General features: G+C 37.8%; 6 protein-coding genes across 10 annotated transcripts; 4 read left to right on the top strand and 2 right to left on the bottom strand.

Annotated features, from left to right (window-relative positions):
• Window positions 567-2,830, top strand: LOC18605629 (beta-carotene 3-hydroxylase 2, chloroplastic). 3 transcript variants are annotated; one of them, XR_001927116.1, is made up of 8 exons: window positions 567-1,159; window positions 1,261-1,320; window positions 1,439-1,510; window positions 1,631-1,790; window positions 1,955-2,080; window positions 2,221-2,277; window positions 2,371-2,440; window positions 2,565-2,830. XR_001927116.1 is itself a non-coding variant. In XM_007038743.2 (8 exons), the coding sequence occupies exons 1-8, from the start codon at window positions 773-775 to the stop codon at window positions 2,678-2,680; spliced, it is 1,023 nt and encodes a 340-aa protein (XP_007038805.2). In that variant the 5' UTR covers window positions 569-772; the 3' UTR covers window positions 2,681-2,830. The 3 variants fall into 3 exon arrangements, 1 of the variants encoding a protein (XP_007038805.2); XM_007038743.2 differs by having other exon boundaries at window positions 569-1,159; window positions 1,631-1,765; XR_001927115.1 differs by having other exon boundaries at window positions 2,371-2,830.
• On the top strand, window positions 6,791-11,976 carry LOC18605628 (UDP-N-acetylmuramate--L-alanine ligase). Its single transcript, XM_018117119.1, has 14 exons — window positions 6,791-7,222; window positions 7,308-7,513; window positions 7,680-7,750; window positions 8,025-8,113; window positions 8,253-8,303; window positions 8,702-8,797; window positions 8,904-8,980; window positions 9,222-9,411; window positions 9,963-10,037; window positions 10,288-10,538; window positions 10,621-10,690; window positions 10,766-10,861; window positions 11,240-11,318; window positions 11,417-11,976. The coding sequence occupies exons 1-14, from the start codon at window positions 6,791-6,793 to the stop codon at window positions 11,491-11,493; spliced, it is 1,860 nt and encodes a 619-aa protein (XP_017972608.1). The 3' UTR covers window positions 11,494-11,976.
• Window positions 12,107-13,567, bottom strand: LOC18605627 (putative septum site-determining protein minD homolog, chloroplastic). The gene has a single exon (XM_007038740.2). It carries the CDS (start codon window positions 13,427-13,429, stop codon window positions 12,443-12,445), a length of 987 nt encoding a protein of 328 aa, XP_007038802.1. The 5' UTR covers window positions 13,430-13,567; the 3' UTR covers window positions 12,107-12,442.
• LOC108661370 lies at window positions 15,318-15,798 on the top strand. The gene has a single exon (XM_018117598.1). The coding sequence runs from the start codon at window positions 15,393-15,395 to the stop codon at window positions 15,549-15,551; it is 159 nt and encodes a 52-aa protein (XP_017973087.1). The 5' UTR covers window positions 15,318-15,392; the 3' UTR covers window positions 15,552-15,798.
• On the top strand, window positions 15,628-16,569 carry LOC18605626. The gene has a single exon (XM_018117569.1). It carries the CDS (start codon window positions 15,752-15,754, stop codon window positions 16,379-16,381), a length of 630 nt encoding a protein of 209 aa, XP_017973058.1. The 5' UTR covers window positions 15,628-15,751; the 3' UTR covers window positions 16,382-16,569.
• On the bottom strand, window positions 17,378-21,834 carry LOC18605624. Of its 3 annotated transcripts, none has more exons than XR_001927124.1 (5): window positions 21,248-21,834; window positions 19,861-20,122; window positions 19,151-19,218; window positions 17,797-18,421; window positions 17,378-17,689 (listed from the first exon to the last, which is right to left on the bottom strand). XR_001927124.1 is itself a non-coding variant. In XM_007038736.2 (5 exons), the coding sequence occupies exons 1-4, from the start codon at window positions 21,380-21,382 to the stop codon at window positions 18,044-18,046; spliced, it is 843 nt and encodes a 280-aa protein (XP_007038798.2). In that variant the 5' UTR covers window positions 21,383-21,834; the 3' UTR covers window positions 17,736-17,934; window positions 18,030-18,043. The 3 variants fall into 3 exon arrangements, 2 of the variants coding, with proteins under 2 accessions (XP_007038798.2, XP_007038799.2); XM_007038736.2 differs by lacking the exon at window positions 17,378-17,689 and having other exon boundaries at window positions 17,736-17,934; window positions 18,030-18,421; XM_007038737.2 differs by lacking the exon at window positions 17,378-17,689 and having other exon boundaries at window positions 17,736-18,421.

Below are 22,150 nucleotides of genomic sequence, written 5' to 3'. Positions count from 1 at the left end.
TTATAATTTGTTGTGATATTGACGTTAATTGCTTTTGTAAACCTGATTGAATGTGTCTCTAAAGTCTACGAAGGTCACAACTACTTCTAAGAAGTTGACGAGCTTTTGAAAAAAAAAAAAAAAACTATTATCATGCTCTTAATCATGATGACAGTAAATACGTATATTGTGCAAATGAGAATGGAAAAAAAATCAATCTGATCATCTCTCATTTAGTAGTATAGCATTCAATGGGTCTCCATACGTGATTTCTTTTCACATGATGCATGAGACCAAAGGAAGATCAAACCATTTTGGCATACACTGGTATACCACCACAAATAATCACCCCTTTTAAGATCCTAAGAACTGAGAAGAAAAGAAAAACGCTCAATAGAAAAAAAGAAAGTACAAGGGAAAAGCTAGAGATAATTTTCAACAACACATAATATGAATTTTCCACGTGTTATATTTGGATATGAACGGTGGTGGCAACTTGGTAAATTAAAGATGAAACAAGGATTTTTCTATTACCATGTGTACCATATGCATTAACTAATAGAAATTGTGTTTAAATTCCATAAACTTTGTCACGACAGCAAAGTTGTGGTCTCCGTGCATTTAACCTCTCCCACACTCTAAAATCCAGACATTTCTCCCCTACCTCGCACCGCCCTATTTCTTTTCGTCTGCTTCTGCCTCTTTCTCGGTCTTTGTATCCTCTGTGGGAGCTTGTGTTTAAGGTTTTAGAATTTTAGCCCGTAATCAAGTTTAGCTTCTCGCGGTTGTTTCCATGGCGGCAGGCCTATCCGCCGCCATAACCCCTAAACCTTTTCGTTCATTTCTATCCTCACACCTCGAGCCGAAGCCAACTCCACTTTTTCATCCTTTACTTCGCCTCCAGAAAACACTATATGGAGCTCGAAGGAAGAGAAGCTTTGCTGTTTGTTTTGTGCTGGAGGAACAGAAACAAAGTGCTCCCCAGATCGTAAATCTTGCAGAAGAAGGATCCGAGGATGCTAGAGATTCTCAGATCTTAATACAAGCACGTCTGGCGGAGAAGTTAGCTAGGAAGAGATCAGAAAGATTTACTTACCTAGTTGCTGCTGTCATGTCTAGTTTTGGGATCACGTCCATGGCTGTTATGGCTGTTTATTATAGGTTTTCTTGGCAAATGGAGGTTAGTTTCCTCTCTTTTTATTTCCCTTTCTCTTTGCTTTTTTTCTTTTTCCTTCTAACAGTACGGTCAAATTCTGAAATTGGGTTGTTTTCTATATCAAGGGTGGAGAGGTACCTCTTTCTGAAATGTTTGGTACATTTGCTTTATCGGTTGGTGCTGCGGTAAGTTCTATATATCTCCGTCAGCAAGATTTTTACTACTGACTAATACTCTAATATAATCGGCATTTGGAGTATGATTTGAGTGTTGAATCGGAAACTGGGTCGTTTTGATTTTCAGGTAGGCATGGAGTTTTGGGCTAGATGGGCTCACAGAGCGCTTTGGCACGCTTCTTTGTGGCATATGCACGAGGTATTTCCTCTTCTTTCATTTCCCTTCTTTCCATTTCCTTTTAAAATAAGCTAAGCAGCTGAGATTGAACTCTCTTGAATAAGATTGCTAAAACCGAATTAATGAATTCTGTATTTGCAGTCTCACCATCGACCTAGAGAAGGTCCGTTCGAGCTAAACGATGTGTTCGCCATTATCAACGCGGTCCCAGCTATTGCTCTCCTTTCTTATGGTTTCTTCAACAAAGGCCTCGTTCCTGGTCTATGTTTTGGTGCTGTAAGTCTTCTCCTGTCTGTTTTTGGTTAGTAATTCTTTAATTGTTCTTTTTCGCTCTCATTATCTTTATGAATCTTGATAGTCTTCCTTAATTAACAGTTTAATCCTACTTAATTAGTCGGGATTAGAAACTTTTTCTGCATGTTCTAAAATGACCCCGCCTTTATTCTAATATTTGTTTGGTTACAGGGGCTTGGAATTACGGTGTTCGGAATGGCCTACATGTTCGTCCACGATGGTCTTGTCCATAAGAGATTCCCCGTGGGGCCCATTGCCAACGTGCCCTACTTCAGGAAGATTGCTGCGGCCCACCAGGTCAATATGCACCACACGAAACATCTTACATAAGAAGACAAAACTTAAGCTTTTTTTTTTTTACCAATTTTTATTTGGGTTTTTCTTATCACCAAATCTAATGGCCATGATCTTCTTCGGATTTGATGTTTGGGTTTCAGCTCCATCATTCAGACAAATTCAATGGTGTCCCATATGGGCTGTTTCTAGGGCCTAAGGTGATTGTCTTAAACATCCTTTTCTACTCTTTCATATTGTCTTTATTTTCATTTGTTTGGTTTCCTTAGATTTTTCTTTGTGTTATGGAGCAGGAGGTTGAGGAAGTGGGAGGTCTAGAGGAGTTGGAGAAAGAGATCAATAGGAGAATCAAATCAAGCATGGGTTCGTGATAATTCAGCTGTTTAAAGGGACCCATTTGTGAACAATTGCCAGTATATAGATACAATACTGTCATTATCGTAAATGGAAAATGATTTTTAGTTAATCACTGTTGTTTTCCTATTAGGCGAAAGACATGGATTGGTTTTTCTCTTTGAAGAAAACATGGGTCAAAGGAGCAGAATTAGAGACAATGACTTGGGAACGGAAAGCCCTCAATCTCAATTTACCAATATTGTTTAAGAGTTCAGAATGAAAGAAATATACAGTGTATGGATTATGGTTTTTCCACTGAAAATGAACTCAAGCGTCGCTTGAGAATAGGTGTCTAGTGACTTGTAAAAATCTCATACTTACAAAAGAGAAATACAAGAAATTGTTTGTTAATGGTAATTGCTTTTAGTTTTGGTTTTTTGGGGTGAAAGATAAGTCTGTGATCTGTTAGGTTCATTTGCGATGATAATAATGAATTTAAGAATGAGCCAAATCTCACACCAACTTTGCTTTCATTGGGCCCTGTAACCGCCCAAACGGCCAAACCTTCTTAAATATACTTGAATTAGTTGAAACTTGCAAGAAAATCTTTTCAAAGGATACGTAGCAGGTTATTGGCCCAAAAGAAGAAAAAAAAAAACATAGCATAAGCATGTTCTTTCCAGAACTGTCATTGTTTATTCAGTACGACTTCCATGGTTTTAAAGTATCACTTTCTCATCTCATCTAACCTAAAAGGTTTTTCTAATAAGAGATGGAAAAGGAAAAGGATGCAATATTTTTTTTCTGATGATCAAGACAGTCATGAACTTTTTTATATCTTCTAACATAATATAAACTGATCCATGAATCTTAATTTCTACCAATTGGAATGTGTAAACTCAACTTAACTTTTTACTGTTTTCTGCCCATGTGCTGTCCCCTTGTCCTGTTCGGGTAGGCATCTCGTCTTTGCTTGAACACTCTAAAGTCGCTGGCAAATTACTTTTTGGTTAAGCCAAGCCCACAGCATTGGTTTATAGGTGTAAGCAAATAGGCCAAAACAACTTTTAATTTGAAATCTTATCATCAGGAGATTTTCCTTTTGCCAATATTGGTTTAGGCATATCCTGAACCTGCTGATCTCTAAATCATCAAGATGAACTTTATGTCCTTGACCAAACTGGCAAAGGGAGGCCCCAGTATCAACAATTTGTCAAAGTTATTCTCGCCAATTTCGAATTACCCAAGGTCCTATAATTTAAGCTTGCTCTTGCCCAAAATCATAAATGTGGCAACCTTATCTAGCTGATTATATCTAGATGCCATTCACCTTTTAGAAATGAGCTACATTTGATATATCGTTAATAATTCTAGTCACTATCCTTTCTGTACAAAATTACGTACTCTATTAACAAAACAAGATTTGTCTATTTCATTGAGAACATTAGTTACGGTTAAATGACACTAATTATGATCTACATATATTAATAATTGTGACGAACCGATATTCATCAAATATAATTATTTAAATATATTTAAAATTATACTTACACATGACTTCTTATCATAAATTTTTTTAATGGATCTCATCATATTCTTTTATTTTGCTAGATTAATTATGAAGAATATATAAATGAAAGTAATTTACATAGATGATTTTTTTTCCTATTTAAAAATTTACTTTTAGTTACTCTTAAATTTTCCTGCTTTAATAATAAAATGGGCATGATCATTTAATGATTGAAAATAACATTGCCAATATAATGAACAAGATACACTCTGAATTTTGCACAGGGGCCACTCTGCCGACCATTCTATGGACATTATTGTTCTGTAGGTTGGTAAGGCCATGAAAGTCACTTTTCAACCAGGTGCAAAAGATTAATTAGCTGATGCTTGAACCATTATTTAAGGAATACAATTCATGTGAAAGGCATTGAGACTAGCTAGCGTGTTATAGAGCAAGGACGGGCAAGAAACTGATTAAAATGAAAGAATCATTCCAAATGAAATTCTATAAATGATCAAATCCTACTTTAGGAGTTCAAATTCTCTTTATTTGGGTCAACCCCAAAAATAGTTTGGTTATGTTGGTTCGTTGAAGCATAGGGCTGTACATGTCCCCGACAATGAACGAAGGGACACCATGTTGCTTAAGAAATAAATCTGTAACCCTAAACAGAACATCAGAGGTGTAAGAAGGCAAACACATGCGAATCAATTAGTCTGTGGGGATTTAAGGTTGTGAGCATTGTTTTGCATACACGAAACATTGGCCAATTCTTTAAGGATGAAACTCTGACCAGTTCTTTCCCTTAAAAAACTTTTTGTCATTGAAATTAGAATCAGTTCATTTTGTTCCAACAATTCTACTGGGTGCCCTGGTAAGTAAGTATATTTACTTTGGAAAAAAAAAACGAAGAATTATTTTGTCATTTTGTGGAATTTACAAAATTCTGCGCTCCATAATTATAGAAGTGTACTCATTGATGGAATTGACTTTTTGTGTTTGCATTATGTTATTAGCTTCTATATGGATAGCCATTTTTAACGGAGCCAAAAGTTAGCTATTATTCCTGAGACAGCCGTCCACGTATTTGAATCCTCTTGGAGCTTGTCTGCTTGGTGCTTCAGACTGTTACTGGAAAATGGAATCAATAATGTATGGCTCCTACACTTTGTTCTTTTTATTCCACTTTTTTGACAGAAACAGACAATTATTGTATCAGAAGAACAAGCAATGAGGAAAGCAGATACTAATTCAGGATAAAAAAGGGGGGTGGGACTTACACGATACATACATACGTGACCAACACTTATTTCAGGCCACTGGAAATTCTTTAGATCAAAGCTAAAATGTCATGCAGATGGAGGGGGAAGTCGAAGTGGAACTTTGGGACAGCCAAACCAGACAGACTGGTCGATGAGCCTAGCTAGAGGCGTAGACCTAATAGTCCAAAATTAGAGTCCGCGACGTGCAGGATAGCTTATGCAAAGTTTTGGGTGGGGGTGACTGCCACTGCATCATGATTGTCCTTGTGAAAACCTCCTCCAATCATTTTCAGTTCATGGGCTACGTGTAAACTCTGCATCATTTCTCCGACTTCAGGACCCCCAAAAAGTATTCTAATGCAGAGAAACGTAAGCTTAGTGGCCATTGCACTCACTTTTAATAAACCACGCAAAAAGGATTAGGACTACCACAATGATTGATTACGGATAATAATTAATCTGTGTGTTGGGTTTTGCATCGAAGACCAATAACCATCCCCTCCAGTTCCATTACCTGTCAAAATTAAACAACCTAGCAAAACACCCCACGTCATTTTAAGTCATTAATTTACTGGGAGAGGTCAACAAAAAGCAATCTTCTGAGATTGGCCTTCACCTATAAAATACTGGGAACAACGTCAAACTACATGGGTATTTGCAATTATTCTGCATCTGACATCTGACCACAACCTAAAACTCCAAAATAATGGACTTTGTTGGTCTACGTACTGTCAACGATCGAGTTTATCCATTGAACGAGTAAAACCATCTTTTCCTTGTCGTGGCAAAAACGCGTTCATGCAAGCTCGCGTCAGACTTTCCATTTGCTTCCCTACTGTTATCAGACTCAGAAATAGTATTGGTTGCTACTGCATACATAACTACATTGATCTGACGCAATAGATGGACAATCCGGTGGGTTAAAAGAGATGGATAGACTCTCTGTTGGAGAATAATATCGATCACTGTGATATATATTTCTTTTCTTTTAGTTGATGCAGGTGGCTCTATGTGATTGGTCGGTTCGTTTTATTTGTTATTCAATTTGTTCGGCACTTTTAGTTCTGTCTGATTGATCAATTAGGTGAACGTGGACCATTGATAGTGGACTCTCCCACCGCCCCTACCCAACACCTCACCCCACCAAGGTGGGGCTCTGGACCCATTTCTATCAATTGGTCTCCCATTTTTCCGCTGCAATTTTTACCCATTGTTGCCTTCGCCCTATGGGAAGTCCACTGTCGCTTCTAAAGTTCGATAAACATCAATTTCTTTTTTTCCCCCTTTTGCAGGTTGGATTTTGAACTTGAAACGTCTAATCATTGTACTGTTCAAATCAGCTAGTAATATTTGGGTAAATGTCGCTTCTTGCTCGTATGTGAAAAAATTTTTCACTTAGGATGAATATTTGATTAATGATTAGGGTGTCACAACATCAAATGTTTTAGATTGCAAAAGCTCACCAAATATTTTGGCCTGGGCCATTTTGTCACTTCCTTGAATTTTTCCTCTCAATCATGGGCTTGTTTTGGGCCCATTGGGTTAGGTTACCCTGGGCCCATTAGAAGCCCAAAATTTAAGCTACTTCTGTCCGCTGCCAGAATCATGATTTTCAAAAAGAACGTGGGCTCACTTTCCCCATTAGGCCTCGATTTTGGGGCCCAAGGAAAAAATAATCAAATCACTTCCTTGAGTCGTTTCCCGGGGAAAACCAATACAGTACTACACAGGATTGAAACTCCGGCGATGTCGGTGGCCGATTCGTGTTGTTTTCGGGGGAATTTTCACGACGAAGTCAAAACCCACTTCCATTTACTTAAAAGCAAGAGCCCTTTATGGCGTCAAAACATTTTATTTCAGAAATGCATCTTTGCCTGGGAAGAGAAACGTCGTATCTCACTTCTAGCAACGCGTGCGACGAAAAGAGAACAAGAATGCAAGTTAAATCTTAAGTATCAAAAGCAGAAAGAGTGGATTCACTTCGTAGGTGTTGGAGGTAGTGGGTTGTCGGCTCTAGCTTTGCTCGCTGTCAAACACGTAAGCTTTTGCAGAGTTCTGGTTGTAACAGAAATAGTACTGCTATATGTGAGGAAAGGTTTGATTTGTTTGCATTGATCTTTAGGGTTTTGAGGTTAGTGGGTCAGATTTAACATGGACCAGCTTCATGGATGGGCTGCAACAAGCTGGAGTACGCTTGCATGTTGGTCATTCGGTCTCAAATATTCAAAGCAAAAATGGGTCAAGATTCCCCAATGCGGTTGTTGTTTCTAGTGCCATCCCACAAGATAATGTAGAGATCTTACATGCCAAGTCCATTGGAGTACCTGTGTGAGTATTAAGCTTAAATTAGCTTACTTTTATCCTCTAGAAATCCTGGGAAATACATCTAATTTACAGTTATTTGTCACTTTGATAACTTTGTAGTTGGGTCCTTATGTTCATTGTAATGACTTGTTTAGTGTAATTGGTGTTTATTGTGTTCTTTTTATCACAGTTACAAACGAGATTTTTGGTTGGCGAAGCTCACTGAGCATCACAAATTAATTGCAGTCAGTGGAAGCCATGGTATATGATCTTGTCTTGTTGGCTGTAATTTATAAAAGCCGGGAGCATTTCAAATTGGTGAACTGCATTAGCTCTGCTTTTGTAATGCTATGCTGCTTCTTTATACTGTCTAACATTAAGTTTTCTGTGTTGCTTAAGTTTCACCTTGGACATTTCATTAGATATGTAATCAAAACGTTGACTAATTTGTGTTCATATATGTACTTAAGTTATCTTTATGTCATTCATATTCTTCATTTTTCTAGAAATATATAGTTCCTGTAACATATTTCAGGGAAGAGCACAACAGCTGGTTTACTAGCTTATGTTTTGAAGTCAATGGGAGATGATCTCACAGCTGTAGTTGGAGCACATGTGCCACAGGTAACGTTTTAAAGTGCAACTTGGGACAAAAGTTGGATGGGATTAGCTAATTTTATTTTCCTTACACCATAAACCTCTCTTTCCTCTTTTCATCTCATTTAAATCATTTCTCCATTGGATGCAAACTGTTTTTTTGCAGTTTCCTGGAGGAAATATAATCTGGGGTGATGGTCAGCACTTTGTGCTTGAGGTATTCTTTCTTTTTGGTTCTAGTTTTTGTGATATATTAATCTCTGTAGGATGAGTAGGATGAACATTTCCTGTACATATAAGGACGATTTCTCTTCCAATAAAATAATCAAGGAGTGCTTCATGGACCTTGAACATAAATAGTAGTTGATTTCATTGTATATGCCTTGAAAATTTGAGGTAGCAATTTGGTACTTGAATATCTTTCTTGTGGAGTAATGTTTATTGAGATATTTCTTCAAATCAATCAGAATGATTGATATTTCATTTTTGTTGTCCTTGTCCTTTTCTACTGTATAATAAGGCATAAGGATGTTGGTTGGTTTTCCATTCTCTTAGATATGTGTCTGTGCATGTTAATACTCGCATTTTAACATTCCATCTTTGACATACGAGTAGGCTGATGAATATGACGGCTGCTTCTTGGGGTTATCACCTTACATAGCTGTCATAACAAATGTGGACTGGGAGCATGTGGATATCTTTCAAGATGAGGTTTGTTTCTCATTGTCTAATAATGCATGTGCAATAACAATTTTGCTGTGAACTATTGATAGCTGTGCCTAGTTTGAACTGAAGATCATCTTTTCTTGTCAATTAGGAAGCCGTTAAAACTTTGTACAGGAGGCTCCTTAAAAAAATCAGAATGGGTGGACATCTCATCATATGTGGGGATAGGTATGCTTTGCTCAACCATGTTGTCATATATACTGAATTATGACCACTTAGAATGGTCTTCCAAGTCTCTTGCAGCATATTGTTTTGTGTTTTCTGTTGTTCATCTGTAGTAATTTTTTCTTATCAATTAGAGATAGTGAACATCTGCTAAAAGAATTTCCATATGCACATATACCACAATCAGAAGTCAGAAGTTCTGGTTATACTAATTGAAGAAATTCCTTTGGAAGGGAAACAACAGTTTAGGAGCATATTCCTTGCTAGATTACACAAGAGAAGGAACTAAACCAGAGCATTCAATTGGTACGATGTCAATTCCAAGTTCAGATATTGATGGTTACGATGTAACAACGTACGGAATTTCAAGTACTAATGAATGGCATGCTTCATCAATTTGTCCCAACTCACAGGGTGGCAGTGATTATGTACTTGTAAGTGTCAGCATTTCTTTGTTTTCGATATTTGATTGCTTTGACAACCTAATCATAGAAAGCTAGATTTATATCAAATGTTATCTGTTTGCTTATGGAGATGATGTAAGTCATTTTCTTCGGAAGTCCTTTAAGAAAAGTTAATTGCATATTTAATAGTAGTTTATACTATTTGTTTATATTAAAATTTATTTTGAGAACTTGGTGCAAATGAAAAACAATTTTTTTTTTGAGAACTTGAACTGTTTGCTGTAACTTGTAAGAAGAACTTAAGGAAACTGAAGACAGTCGATTTAGCTGGTACAAGAAGCCAATTAATTTGGTATTTTGTAGTTTGCCACTGATCTTGATTGTTCAAGACTACACTGAAAGTTAGAGGAAGATTCTTATTGTTACATAAGTATTGTTTCTAGCTTGCTAATGCAAATTGGTGGTGAACCTTCATCCATGCGTGATTATGTATTTGTACTTCATAAAAGTTATATGAAACTCACCTGTATTCTACTTTTTAAATTGTTGCTCACGCTACAGAAAATTTTGATTACTTGCAGTGCCATAGAGGACAGCCATTAGCAGAGATTAGTCTACAAATTCCAGGAGTTCATAATGTCCTCAATTCAGTAGCTGTGAGTGAAAACACCTGCTGATTTAAAATTTCTTTTCTCCATGTAGTGACCACGTTCTTCTCATTCTCAATAGGATTATATAAGCTTATGTTAATTTCTGGACATTTTTCAGCCAGTATCTTGAGTTTTTCATCTCAAGCTGAAATTAGCTAAGTTAGATTCTGTGTAAATAAGATTCCATCACTGCCTGTTTAAGTATCCCATGCAGCATTGCTAGTCTCAGTATAGTTTACTATCACCCATTGTGCAGGTTATTGCCACAGTGATGGCACTCTTACATGACCAAAGGCCAACACGTGAACTAATCAGCTCTTTGAAGTTACATTTGTCCAATTTCATAGGTCTTTCTAGGCGATTTGAGTTGATTGGAGAAATACATGGATGCCATATATATGATGATTATGCCCACCATCCAACAGAAGTTTACGTGGTTCTTCAAGCAGCACGTCAGAGATTCCCATTCAAGAGACTGCTGGTGGTATTCCAGCCTCATACTTACAGGCATTCACTTGTACAATATGTGAATTGTGAATTTACTAATTTTTATACATTATGCCAGACTTACTTTTGGTGACTTTTGCAGTCGTCTAGCAGTGTTTAAGGATGATTTTGCCGTTGCATTAAGTTATGCAGATTACATTGTGGTTACAGCGGTACAAGTACCTCATCCACTGTAGTTGCAATTTTCTGTCACAAGGGACTACTAACATTATGATTTGTTATGTCAGGTTTATTCTGTCAGAGAATCAGGTGCTTGGAATGTTTCTGGAAAGGATTTAGCTGCTTCCATTATTGGTCCCCCATCTGAATACATCCCAGCTCTGGTAGTACAAAAACTTTAGCCTTTCAGTTTCTGATATTCATGAAATCTATCATCATACATATAATAGGATATGGTATATGTTTGTTCTATTCTTTTTTTTTTCTTTTCGCAGAACTGCTCCACAAATTTGTCAGTATGGATCTGTTCACCAAATTTATAAATATGAAAAGTTGTATATATGTATTGTAAAAGAATGAAATACGAAGATGTTAGCTATGCTATCTTAATGTTGACAAACTGGTTCTAACTATTAAAATCAAGAGCTACTCTGTCAGAAATGCAGCACTTCTAGGTTATTAACTGATCAGAAAACAATTTGTTTCCTTGTCTAAATTTGTTTCTATAAGGTCTAACTCTAATGTTCCATGGTGGCTTAAAGGAGGATGTGGTTGATAAACTAGCACTGGAGATATCCAAGGATCCTCTGCGTGAAATTGTCATTTTAACCCTTGGAGCAGGTAATCAATCCCTTAGACACTGAATCTCATTATGATATCCATTTGAACAGTTTTAAATGGAAGATTTTATTTTAATTGAGAAGTTTTTCCATGAACAGGTGATATCAACACAGTGGGCCCTAAATTACTGCATGAATTGCGAAAGAGATTATGTAAAGCAAAATCTAAGCACTAGCAGCCATCCTTTCATTGCATCATTTGATTCTTGAGATCTGGATGGAAAGCACAGTCACCAAACTGACAGATTTAACTGCATAATGTAAAATCTGGAGGATTGCTGGATTTGCTAGTAAGGAAGAAGTCAGTGACGAAGTCACTGCCTATTGCATATATGATATCTGATGCTCTTGATGATGATAGGCAAAAAGTTTTGTTGTAAAGTTTTCTAGTAGCCCAAATCAAAAACAATCGATTCCGCTTCTTAGGGTGAAGCTTTGGAGACCATGAAAATGTCATGAGGTAGGCTAAAGCTCCTAGATTGTAACTGCTTATCATGTAACACACTTTAAAAAGTCTGCAATGCCAGAAGTTTAGAGAAGATATGAGTTTTGAGGGCAAATGCGAGGGCTGTGTCAGCATTCTGAAAGAAAATTCATTTATTTTCTTTTAGTTATCCTCCGGGGCATTACTCTGTAATCATATTGTACACTGCATGTCATTGGTCGGCTTGAATTCGAATCATCCATATCTCACAGCAACAGATAAGCGCAAGTTATGATACTGAATACGATAAACCAACAGCCATGAATTCACCAAATTCGACAAACATTGTAATCTTACAAGCTTAATGATTTTGATTCATCAGATTCAATAGATTGATTGAGCAATTAAATGTTTCAATTCAATAAATACAGAAGATTAAAATCTTGAAACAACAATATATTCACAACAACAAAATTTTCAACCACGCCCCAAGAATACAATTGAGTGAAGATCATCCGAATGCAACAAACAGACACCTTCCCTAGAAATCAGAACCCTACAACAACAAGCCTCGCTATCTAACAAAAGAAACTTCAAAATCACTAGCAAGAATCAAAAGGCCACCAACCTTTACTCACTGTACATAGCTCCTCAAGACCTCACCAAGATCAACCCCACCCCAAACAAACTGCCCCTTGCGGCTACCCTCCAAAAAATGAGAAAAATCCACGCCTTTTGGGCTCCTCCTCAACCATAACAGCCTTCATGCTATCCTGCTCAACAAGCCTCCAAGCGGCCTGCTCGAACGCCAATCCAGCAAGCGTAGGTGGCTTATTCAGGACAAGCGGGTACCCTCTATTGGTGCTTCTGATAACCTCGGAGTCCTCGGGAATCACTCCTAACAATGCCAACCCCAACATCTCTTGCACATCCAAAACCGACATCATATCTTCGCCCTTTATCATATCCGTCCTCACTCTGTTCACTATCATTTTTATGTCCCTTATACCATCACATTCTAAAAGCCCCGTCACTCTGTCCGCGTCTCTTAAGCTAGTTATATCCGGCGTCGTCACCAAAACCGCCTCGTTTGCTGGCGTTATGGCCGTTATAAACCCTGCATCAATCCCCGCCGGGCAATCGATTAATATAAAATCCGGAGAACCTTCTTCACGCGCTTTCAGCGCGTCGACCAGCCAAACCAACGCTTTCCCACCGAATCCGATGGGGAGTTTCGATCTGGGTTTAGAAATGCAAAGCAATTCGAAGTTTGACCAGCGCTTGTCTCGAACCAATGCCTGGTCCAGTCGGCAATCCCCGTTGAGGACCTCGACGACCGTGTAGTTCACGCGGTTCTCGAGACCTAAGAGGAGGTCTAGGTTCCGGAGGCCAACGTCGGCGTCGATGGCTACTACGGAGAATCCGAGGCGGGCCAAGGAAAGTCCAACGTTGGCGGTGGTTGTGGTCTTGCCGACCCCGCCTTTCCCGGATGTTATAACCACCACGCGCGGGGTCTCGCCTGCCAGCTCAGGCTTTCTATTCCATTGAAGGACTGAAGAAATGGCGATGAGCTTTCGTTTTTCGTAGGGTTTTGGGGGTTTTAGGGTTCTTGGATTTAAAAAGGGTTTAAATGACGGATTTAGTAACGCCGGTTTAGGGTTCGCGGAACAGAGTTGCAGAGAGAGCATTGCTAGGGTTTTAGGAGGAGGAAGAAGAAAATCATTTGATAGGAGCAGACTTGCAGGGAAAGTGAGAAATCAGCAGAGTTACAGCTGGTATTTGGGCCTTTTGGGTTCAGTCTTGACTTTATGGGCTTTAAACCCAAACAAACTGACTCCGGGTTCAGGCTTCAGTGATATTATTTTTAATCTTCTTGCCTCTCTTACGATTTTACCCTTAGAGTTGTTCATTACGAAACTTCCACCTTTTCGAGTCACAATGCCGTTCAGATCTACAATCCCAACCGTGGAAATGTGAGAAATGTCATCGGACGATTGCTATCATCTGGGCCAAGTGGGCCCACAACGATCGAGGCCTATCCATCACGAACTACTTTCCAAGTGGCATGACATTAGCCGTGACAGCGCAGACTCCACAGTTTTCCCATCCTAATAACTAAACAACCGAAGGGAAAAGTCAGATATTCTAGATTTACCCTCAAAATTTATCTGTCACGTGTCACAATTCAATTGGCGAAAGACAGCCATTACCCATTCCCTTCTTCGCCACTCCCTCATGTCCGATCAGTTATTTTATCCCTCTTTTTCGCTCTTTTTCACACTCTCTCTGATTTTCTGTAGATCCAAACACCTACCTTAAGTTATTACTCTCTCTTTTCCCTTCCATTTTTGTCGATACCAAAAGGAGTGGTGGAGACTTATTTTTCCCTCTTAACATTCTTGATAAGGTTAGATTCATCTAAATCTTGCCCCTTGGTTTTGGATGGTGGATTTTTTTTTAATTATTGTTTGAATTTTCTGTCTTTTGGGGTCAAGATTTGCGTGGTTTTGATTAATGGATATTTGGATCTGATGCGAATTATGGTTTTGCAGTGATTTATTTTGATAAAGTATGGTTGTTGTGCATCTCGGTCGAGTGGATCATGTAATTTCAATAATGGTACTGTGCTAATTTCAGTTAAATTTAGGGTTTTATTACAACTAATAGGACAGATCCAGTTGGCGCGTCTGTTTGGCTCGCGAGAAGGTTGAGGAAAAAGAGAGGAAAATGAAATTGAGATTGGATATAACATGGTAAACGTATTAAACTTTATTAACCAAATAAAGCTGTCTTATCCTCTTCAGCCCTTTTTTGGCGTTGGGTTAGATCGAGTCGGGGTTCAAATATCTGATGTTTTAGCAAGTGGGTTTTTGTTTTTACACATTTCACTACTTGTAGAAATAAGCAATCTTATATGCTGGGGATTATTTGTCTTATTGCTCTTAATCAATGTCGTCAATCTGGCAAAGAACTTTTAAACTATTTTATCGATTAGGTTTCTGGAATTGACTTCATATCACTCGGTTGTACTATGTATCTATTGATGGTGCTCTTGCTTCTCTGTTTTAATTTCATCACGGATAATTGTCTGCTCTAATTTACTTTATATTTACACATTGAGGCTTCACATGTTAACTGCATGGGGAATTTAACTGTTCCGTAATAGTTATATGCTTATAGTAATTTGTCTCACCATTACCTGGACATTTATGTGTTGCTTATCCTGTAGTTCCAGAGATTTTACATTTAAGTCAGCATGAGTCCATGACCCACGTGTAGCAGTTCATTTCAATGGCTCTCTCTGTTTAATTAATGGTGCTGGATAATTTTATTGAGTGTGTTATTTAAGTTCAATGTATTAGTTCTTTCCATGAAGTTTTGTTGTGGAGCACTTGAACTCCTAATTATTGTTGAACTGTCAAAGAGTGCAGTTTATGATTGTCTTAGTATTTTTGTCCATATTATCTGCTGCTTTGTGTGTGCATGTGTGTCGGTGTAATTTTGCAATGAAGTTTGCTTTCATGTTTTGATGACTTAAATGTTGTTCCACTTTCACTGCAGTGGGGAAGGCCATGTGAGTTGTTTGAACTGGACTAGAGTTATTGATTTGTCAACAGGGATAAGCTTATTGGTTCTCACAGTGTGCAGAAGATGGGTAAATGCAAGGGTTGTGGGAAATTAGGAAGGATGCTGCCAAGGGATGGGCCTGTGAATACATACCATTCTGCTCTGCTGTGTTCTCCTGTTGTTTCTGTTTGGGATTGCATTGTACGTAAAATGAGATATTCCTACAGACCTGAGTGGGTGTAGTCTTGGTGTTATAGGATTATATTAGTTCTCAATAAGGGAATTATTTAGAAATAGGTAGTATCGAAAGTTTTTTTGAAAGAAAAAGGTAAAAGAGGAAAAAAGACAGCTTTATAGGGAAATGTATACAATTTAGAGGAACCTTATTAAAGAAAAAAAATCCTGAGTAAACAGAAGTCTGTGTTTAAAGCTTTTTAATTTTCATGGATAACAAGGCATGCAATAAAGTGCAACCGGTAGTGAGAAAAGCGAAAAAGAAGCAGGTGAAAGATGAGTTGGATCGTATTAAACAGGCTGAGAAGAAAAAGAGGCGCTTGGAGAAAGCCCTTGCTACTTCTGCAGCCATCCGCTCTGAACTAGAAAAAAAGAAACAGAAAAAGAAGGAAGAACAGCAGAGGCTTGATGAGGAAGGTGCTGCAATTGCTGAAGCTGTTGCTTTACATGTCCTACTTGGTGAAGACTCTGATGATTCATGTAAGATTATGCTAAACAAGGAAGAGGGGTTCAACCGTTGGGATTATGCCGGCAATTTTGATCTATTTATGGGTAGAGGGAGAGCTTGCCTACCGCATCAGGCTCACACAAACTGTGAAGGGTGGGTCTCTAATGCATATACAGCTGGATGTGAGTGGCCTGAGTTGGGAAACAATGATTGGTCCTTCTCATATGGAGCTTATGGAAGGGATCTACATGCTCCGTATCTTGAGGATGAAGGCTGGGGTAGTGCAGGACTTTCAGCTGGTCTTATTGCAGCACAGGCTGTTTCAGCGCTCCAGATCACAGAGGATGCAGAGGTAGACACGATTGTCCTCAATGGGATGTTGAGAGGCTAGACAAGTGTTTTGTTGTTATGTTGCCATGTTGCTTGGAGTCTTTGCTCATAGCTATGAATAATGGCTCTGTATATATATGTCTTGACTCTGTCAGTCATCTGTTCTTATTGCTTCTTCTGTATTGAACATTGTTGCACTATCCTGCTCTCATGTTTACCATTTTATCAAATGGTCTGTTTCTTCATAGTGATCTTCTGTTGACCTTTTTCTTTATCCCCAACATGAATGATTTTGACTAAACTTTTAAGCCATGAATGGACTTGCTCTCACCATTTCAATGCATTAGTACAGATGTTAAGAGTCTTATGTATTGGACAATTGATTTAGTGTGTTGTTGATTTATTAAGAATATAATGAATTGTTGTTGTTTATTCAAATTAATCTTGCCTGTCATTCTTTTATTAAATTTGTAATTTTTTTAATGTTCTCAATACCATTTCCATTACTTTCAAGTATCACCATTCATGTGTCTTTTATTGTTTTTTGCCCATGTAGTAGGGGTGGGTGGGAAGGTAGTATCAATGAGAGGGAGTGCGACGTTGCGACAAGACTGGCCTTGAAGAAACTAGACTAGAAGTATAAGACAATGATGCTTGAATATGGGCGTCTGCTAGAACAATTTCTTTCCGTGCTGTTATATATCAGAAATTCAGAGCCTTTCCTACCATCCCTTGAATCCATTGTGTCACTAGAACACCACTGTCTACTCCTGAACCCATAGTGCAATGGACAGAGCATTGATCCTTTCTTTAAATGTTACTGGAGAGTATTTCATCCAACTTTTCTTCTTTTTTGTACAAGGGGATTATTCGTTATCTGAACTCTCCAAAATTTAAGGTTAACAAGGATAGGATTTCAATAAATAAGGTTTGCCTTTGGTTGATGCTTTTGGGTTTTTTTTTTCTTTTTGAAAAAAAAAAACCAAAAAGCCAAAAGCAAATAATCAAAATATCAATCAGACGAGCCTAAATAAAATTATTTAATTACATAAATTGCTAGCTGTTACTAGAGCTCTGTAGATAAACCCGGTATCCCATGTTTATATAGTAGAAATACTAATAGTTCAATTTTCAGTCTCTCCTAAAAATTTCTACTCCCCACCTCTGGTTATGCTGTGGTGGTAGTTGAGTTGCTGCTCCCTGCTTATCCCACATTAGATGCTTGCATTACTGCACAGTTATTACAACTTGCAGGATGTGCATAAACCCACAATCACGTTTAACAAGTTGAAAACCCTTCAACGCCTCTTAAACAAATTGACTGTTGGTTATTGCTAACTGTCGAGGTGCTTGCGCTGCCAGGATTGCCCTTTTGATAGTAGTTGGGTTCCATCCAACCATTTGTTGCACACAAGTAATTTGGAATCAGAATCACTTTATAAAAAGCTTGTAGAGAAAAGTTTCAAAGTTACCTACTACACATTGGCTATCTCTAGTGGGAACAAATGAACACTGGCCCAGCCCCACGCACGAGATGAGAGTTTTCAGAAAGAGTACTCGATTGAGTCTTTTCCATGTACTTCAGTCCACGTGGTATAATTTTGAAAATTTCAACTGGGGCAACAAATGAACATTTTACATTCATACACAATGAATAGCTACTTGATTGGCTTTGCAGAGTTTCAACTAGTACACATAAGAAGACTTACACAAAACATTTTCGTCATATTTCATGCCGTGAATTCTGTTGCAGTGGTTGTTCTGAATCTTGTGAATTCTGTTGCAATGGTCGTTCCAAATCTTGAAAACTCTGTCGTAGCGGTCTTTCCGAATCTTGAGAATTTTGTCGCACTGTCCGGGCAGAATTCTGTTGCTGGTGCTGTTGGAGGATATTGCCATCCTGAGTCTCAATTTCAGAACTGCTCGATGGTTTGGCACCAGTAGTGATGAGGTTTTTGAACCAAGCTGCTTGAAATCTGGGAGTTCCTCTGTTTGAATTGCCAGGGGAATCGCTACTACCACTAGAACCAGAAGTAACACCAACAAGGAATCGATATGCCACTTTGCTGGCTGATACTATCTCAGTCTTGGCTTGTCTCAACTGCAATAATTAACATTACAACAAATTTAAGCACTAAACATAGCCGCAGTCTAAACTTCTAACCATTAACCTTTAGGACATTTCATATCTCTGCCTAATAATTAGTTTAAGTTTCAGGGCAATATTTACTGCAAACTTGAACACAACATGCACCAAAAACTAGAATGTACAGAGGAGGGAAGAAGTGAGAAAGAACTTTACTGCAATTTATCTATGCTTGAGAATTCACAACCACAATAACAACGTAGTTAGCATTTCAGGATAAAATTGTAGACAGCAATTTAAATTCACAAAAGACTAGACAGCAGGAAAGGTGAGAAAAAAAGCAAAAAAGAGAATTACCACAAATTTTGTCTGTAAGTATCTTCTATCCTTGCAATGTCAGGATAATAATGTAGTTCACAATCAGAAGATGCTAATAACCACCTTCTATTTTCACAAAGTTTCAAGGCAAACACCTTTCAACAAGATATGAAAACAAGAAGCATTTAAAACAGACAACCAGTCCTAATAACAACTGAACACATCAAACAATACTCATACTCAAGTCAAGTGACATATTGAAAGAAGACCAAGTGATGTAAGGAATAAAGCTGAATAGTGCATACATCTACAACTAAAGCACACAAAATCTTGTAAGGATCAGATGAGTATATGTTTGCAGGCATCGTTCGTTTAGTCCTAGAAAGGTAGAGATTTACAATCACGAACTAAAGGAGGGAATCTCACCCGTACAGCAGTGTTTTCTGCTATTTCTATAGCAGCATCACCAGCATTGGCAAAACGATTAACCCAACCTGTTACAAAAATTGTGAGAACAACCAAGCTACTGTAAGTTGAAATGACACTGACAAAAGACATGCCATATTCATTCTTAACGACCAGTGACCACATTTAATCTCCTCAAATACAGCCAGAGCCACCCATCAGCCTGCATACAAAGTTAAATGAAAGTAATATGATTGCCCCTAGCCACCCTAACTAAGAATAAGGTAGGTACCCAAGCCAGACCCTAAAATAGTTTTCTGTTAGATATTCAAGTTTATCACTAAAGCACATAGATGATAGAACTGGAGCAGCAAAGCACTCAGCTCATATTTTGCACTCATAAGCTAATAGTTGACATGAAACTCAACATTCTCCACCACTTGACATCAAGCAAGGCCAGACCTAAGTTTCATGAGGTCAGGCACATAATTTTGTTTAAATATACTTAATTTTCATTGAACAATTGAATCCAACAGCAGAATAGTGACTTTCATAAAGGAACATTGTGCATGAAAAAATAAATTTCCTCAAAAATTCAACTAAGCTTATGAAAGAACTTGGCCATCTGGCAGTGGGCTACAAAGTTACATGGATAGAAGCAGTAATCACTAGGGACACTACAGCCGTTCAACCCATTTACAAGAATACAACAAATCTCAAATTAAGTTTACCTGGAAGCTTTTGGACACCAAGCCTTTCGCAGAACTCATCACAGAAGTGGTTGCAATTTTTGGATAACAAGTCATAGGAACTTCCAGGCCATTCTCTACTAAGTTCCCGCAAGATCTGGTTTACCTTGAATATTGAAAAGTTAGTTCTTCCAAGGACCATGAACTCACGATATGTGTACATTGGATTTTTGCTAGAAGGACAACTAAAAACCCCAGAACCTTGCTCACAGAAGCCAAAAGACCATTCTTCATCTCCATATACCTGTCAATTGGGCAAATAAAGTTATTATCATCTTACCATCAAATGCACAGCACTCAACAATGCTTGACAAAAAGAATGGCATTAATAACAAATTTACAACAAAGAAAGAATCATGAGAAGTTGACAACCAAAATGAATACCCATTTGATACCAAAAACCTAACCGCATAAATACCATTTCAAAATGTTCACTTTGAAGAAGTGATATCCACAAAAGGGATATTTTACATATACACATAGGTATCCTGATCCAATGTGTTACTGATATTAACAAAATTAGACTATAGAAAACAATGATGAACAACAAGATTAATGAAAAAACTGAACCTAAATTGGTCAAAAATGAAGATAACCATTGCCAGTACCAATAACTACAAGAAATCAGAAGAGAAACTGTTCTCTTTGTCTTTTCCCACTAACATGGTTCAGTTGCAAGATTCTCCAAGATAAAGTAATACAGTGGCAAATATTCTATAAATTCTTTCAGAAATAATACCAGAAATAGATAAAAGTAATTCACTAAGACCTAACATCTAGTTGCAACATCCTCTATGGTAAAACAGCTGCAGAACCTTTCACTTAAAACTTTGTAAAGACTACCATAATCGTCTGCTGTATAGAACTTTGGCCACACACGAGGATACTCCCTAATCTCAGCATTTCTTTAGGTGAATTTGCTATAATAATAAATACACTAACAATATTTCAATGTCAGATAATAATAATAGGATTCCCAGGCCACAAAAGAAACAGTGATGATATAAGCCATTACTCTGCAGAGTAACTATCAATTATTTCTTTGTAGCAATCTCTTTTCCTTTCCCAGCTACCTTGAAACTAATTTTAATCAAAATAAAGATTTATTTAAAAGATTTAAAGCCGTCCTTTCTGAAATAAATCTTTACCTACATTATACTTGAATGCACCAACCAGAACGACAGATCTTATTTACAAATTACAATCATCATCGAAACATTTGCATTATTTAATTGAACAAAGTTAAACGCTAGAAACTCAAAAACAAAGTCAGAATTTCCCAACCAGAAACCCTAGATCTCATTTAAGCACACCGTGAAAGAATCCAACAGAAATGCAAAATTAAAAAAAGAGAGTGAGAAAGAAGGACCTGAACGGCGCTGTGAAAGATGCCGCCGAGGCCGATTCCATCCTTGAAGATCTTGTTGATTTGAACGATCGTGCTGTTCGTTTTATCCGATCCACTGTTCGTCACATCGTATATATGTAATACGACCTCCGTCATCTTCACCGCCAAAACCCTAGCCTCTCTCTTCTTCTCGATTCGAATCTTTTCACACACCAGAAAACCCTAACCCCGACTCTCTTTTTTCTCTCTTTCAGCTTCGATATCCAGCGATTCAATTCCGACTCAGTGCATGCTCACTCCATCGCACTTCGCATTTTCGCTCTCTTTTGGAATTTAATGTACAATATTTTTTTACATAACAGTGAGGAGTAACCTTTTTGCCTCGAAATGCTCAAATCCCGGAATCTCTTTCTAATTCTAATTCTCAAAAGGTTTAGATTAGAGAGAGATACAGATTTCCTTTTTTTTTTTTTAAAGGTTTTGCAAAGTTTTTAAAATTTGGACCGAAAACTGTCAAGTGTACGGATATTTCGGTTGTTATGCGATAAGAAGGATACTTATAGAGGAAAATGACGGGAATTTTGAAATGGCCCTTGGGAGATGATAAAAATTACAAAACGGGCAGGTGGTTTGATATGTCTTCCCTCTTTTTATACAACTGTCGGGCACTGAGTTTGTGACTGATTGCTGATTAGAAGCCCCGAGTCAGATAAGATGCCCCACGTTGTCACGTTACGCAATTATTAACTCCCAGACACCGACATCTTTTCTGAAATGACCTTTATGACCTTTTCTGTCCTGGCCCTCCCCGCATTTGAACTTTGAAGAAATAACCCGCCTCGGAAAGTATAATATAAACTATTAAACAAAAAGAAGAGATATCTAGTATTTTTTTTCATAAATTTTAAGCAAGACACACGTATT

Source organism: Theobroma cacao, chromosome 3 (assembly GCF_000208745.1).
Source record: "Theobroma cacao cultivar B97-61/B2 chromosome 3, Criollo_cocoa_genome_V2, whole genome shotgun sequence".
Taxonomy (NCBI): Eukaryota; Viridiplantae; Streptophyta; class Magnoliopsida; order Malvales; family Malvaceae; genus Theobroma; species Theobroma cacao.
Note: the sequence above shows the minus strand (reverse complement) of the source record. Positions and strands in the feature narration are given on the sequence as shown.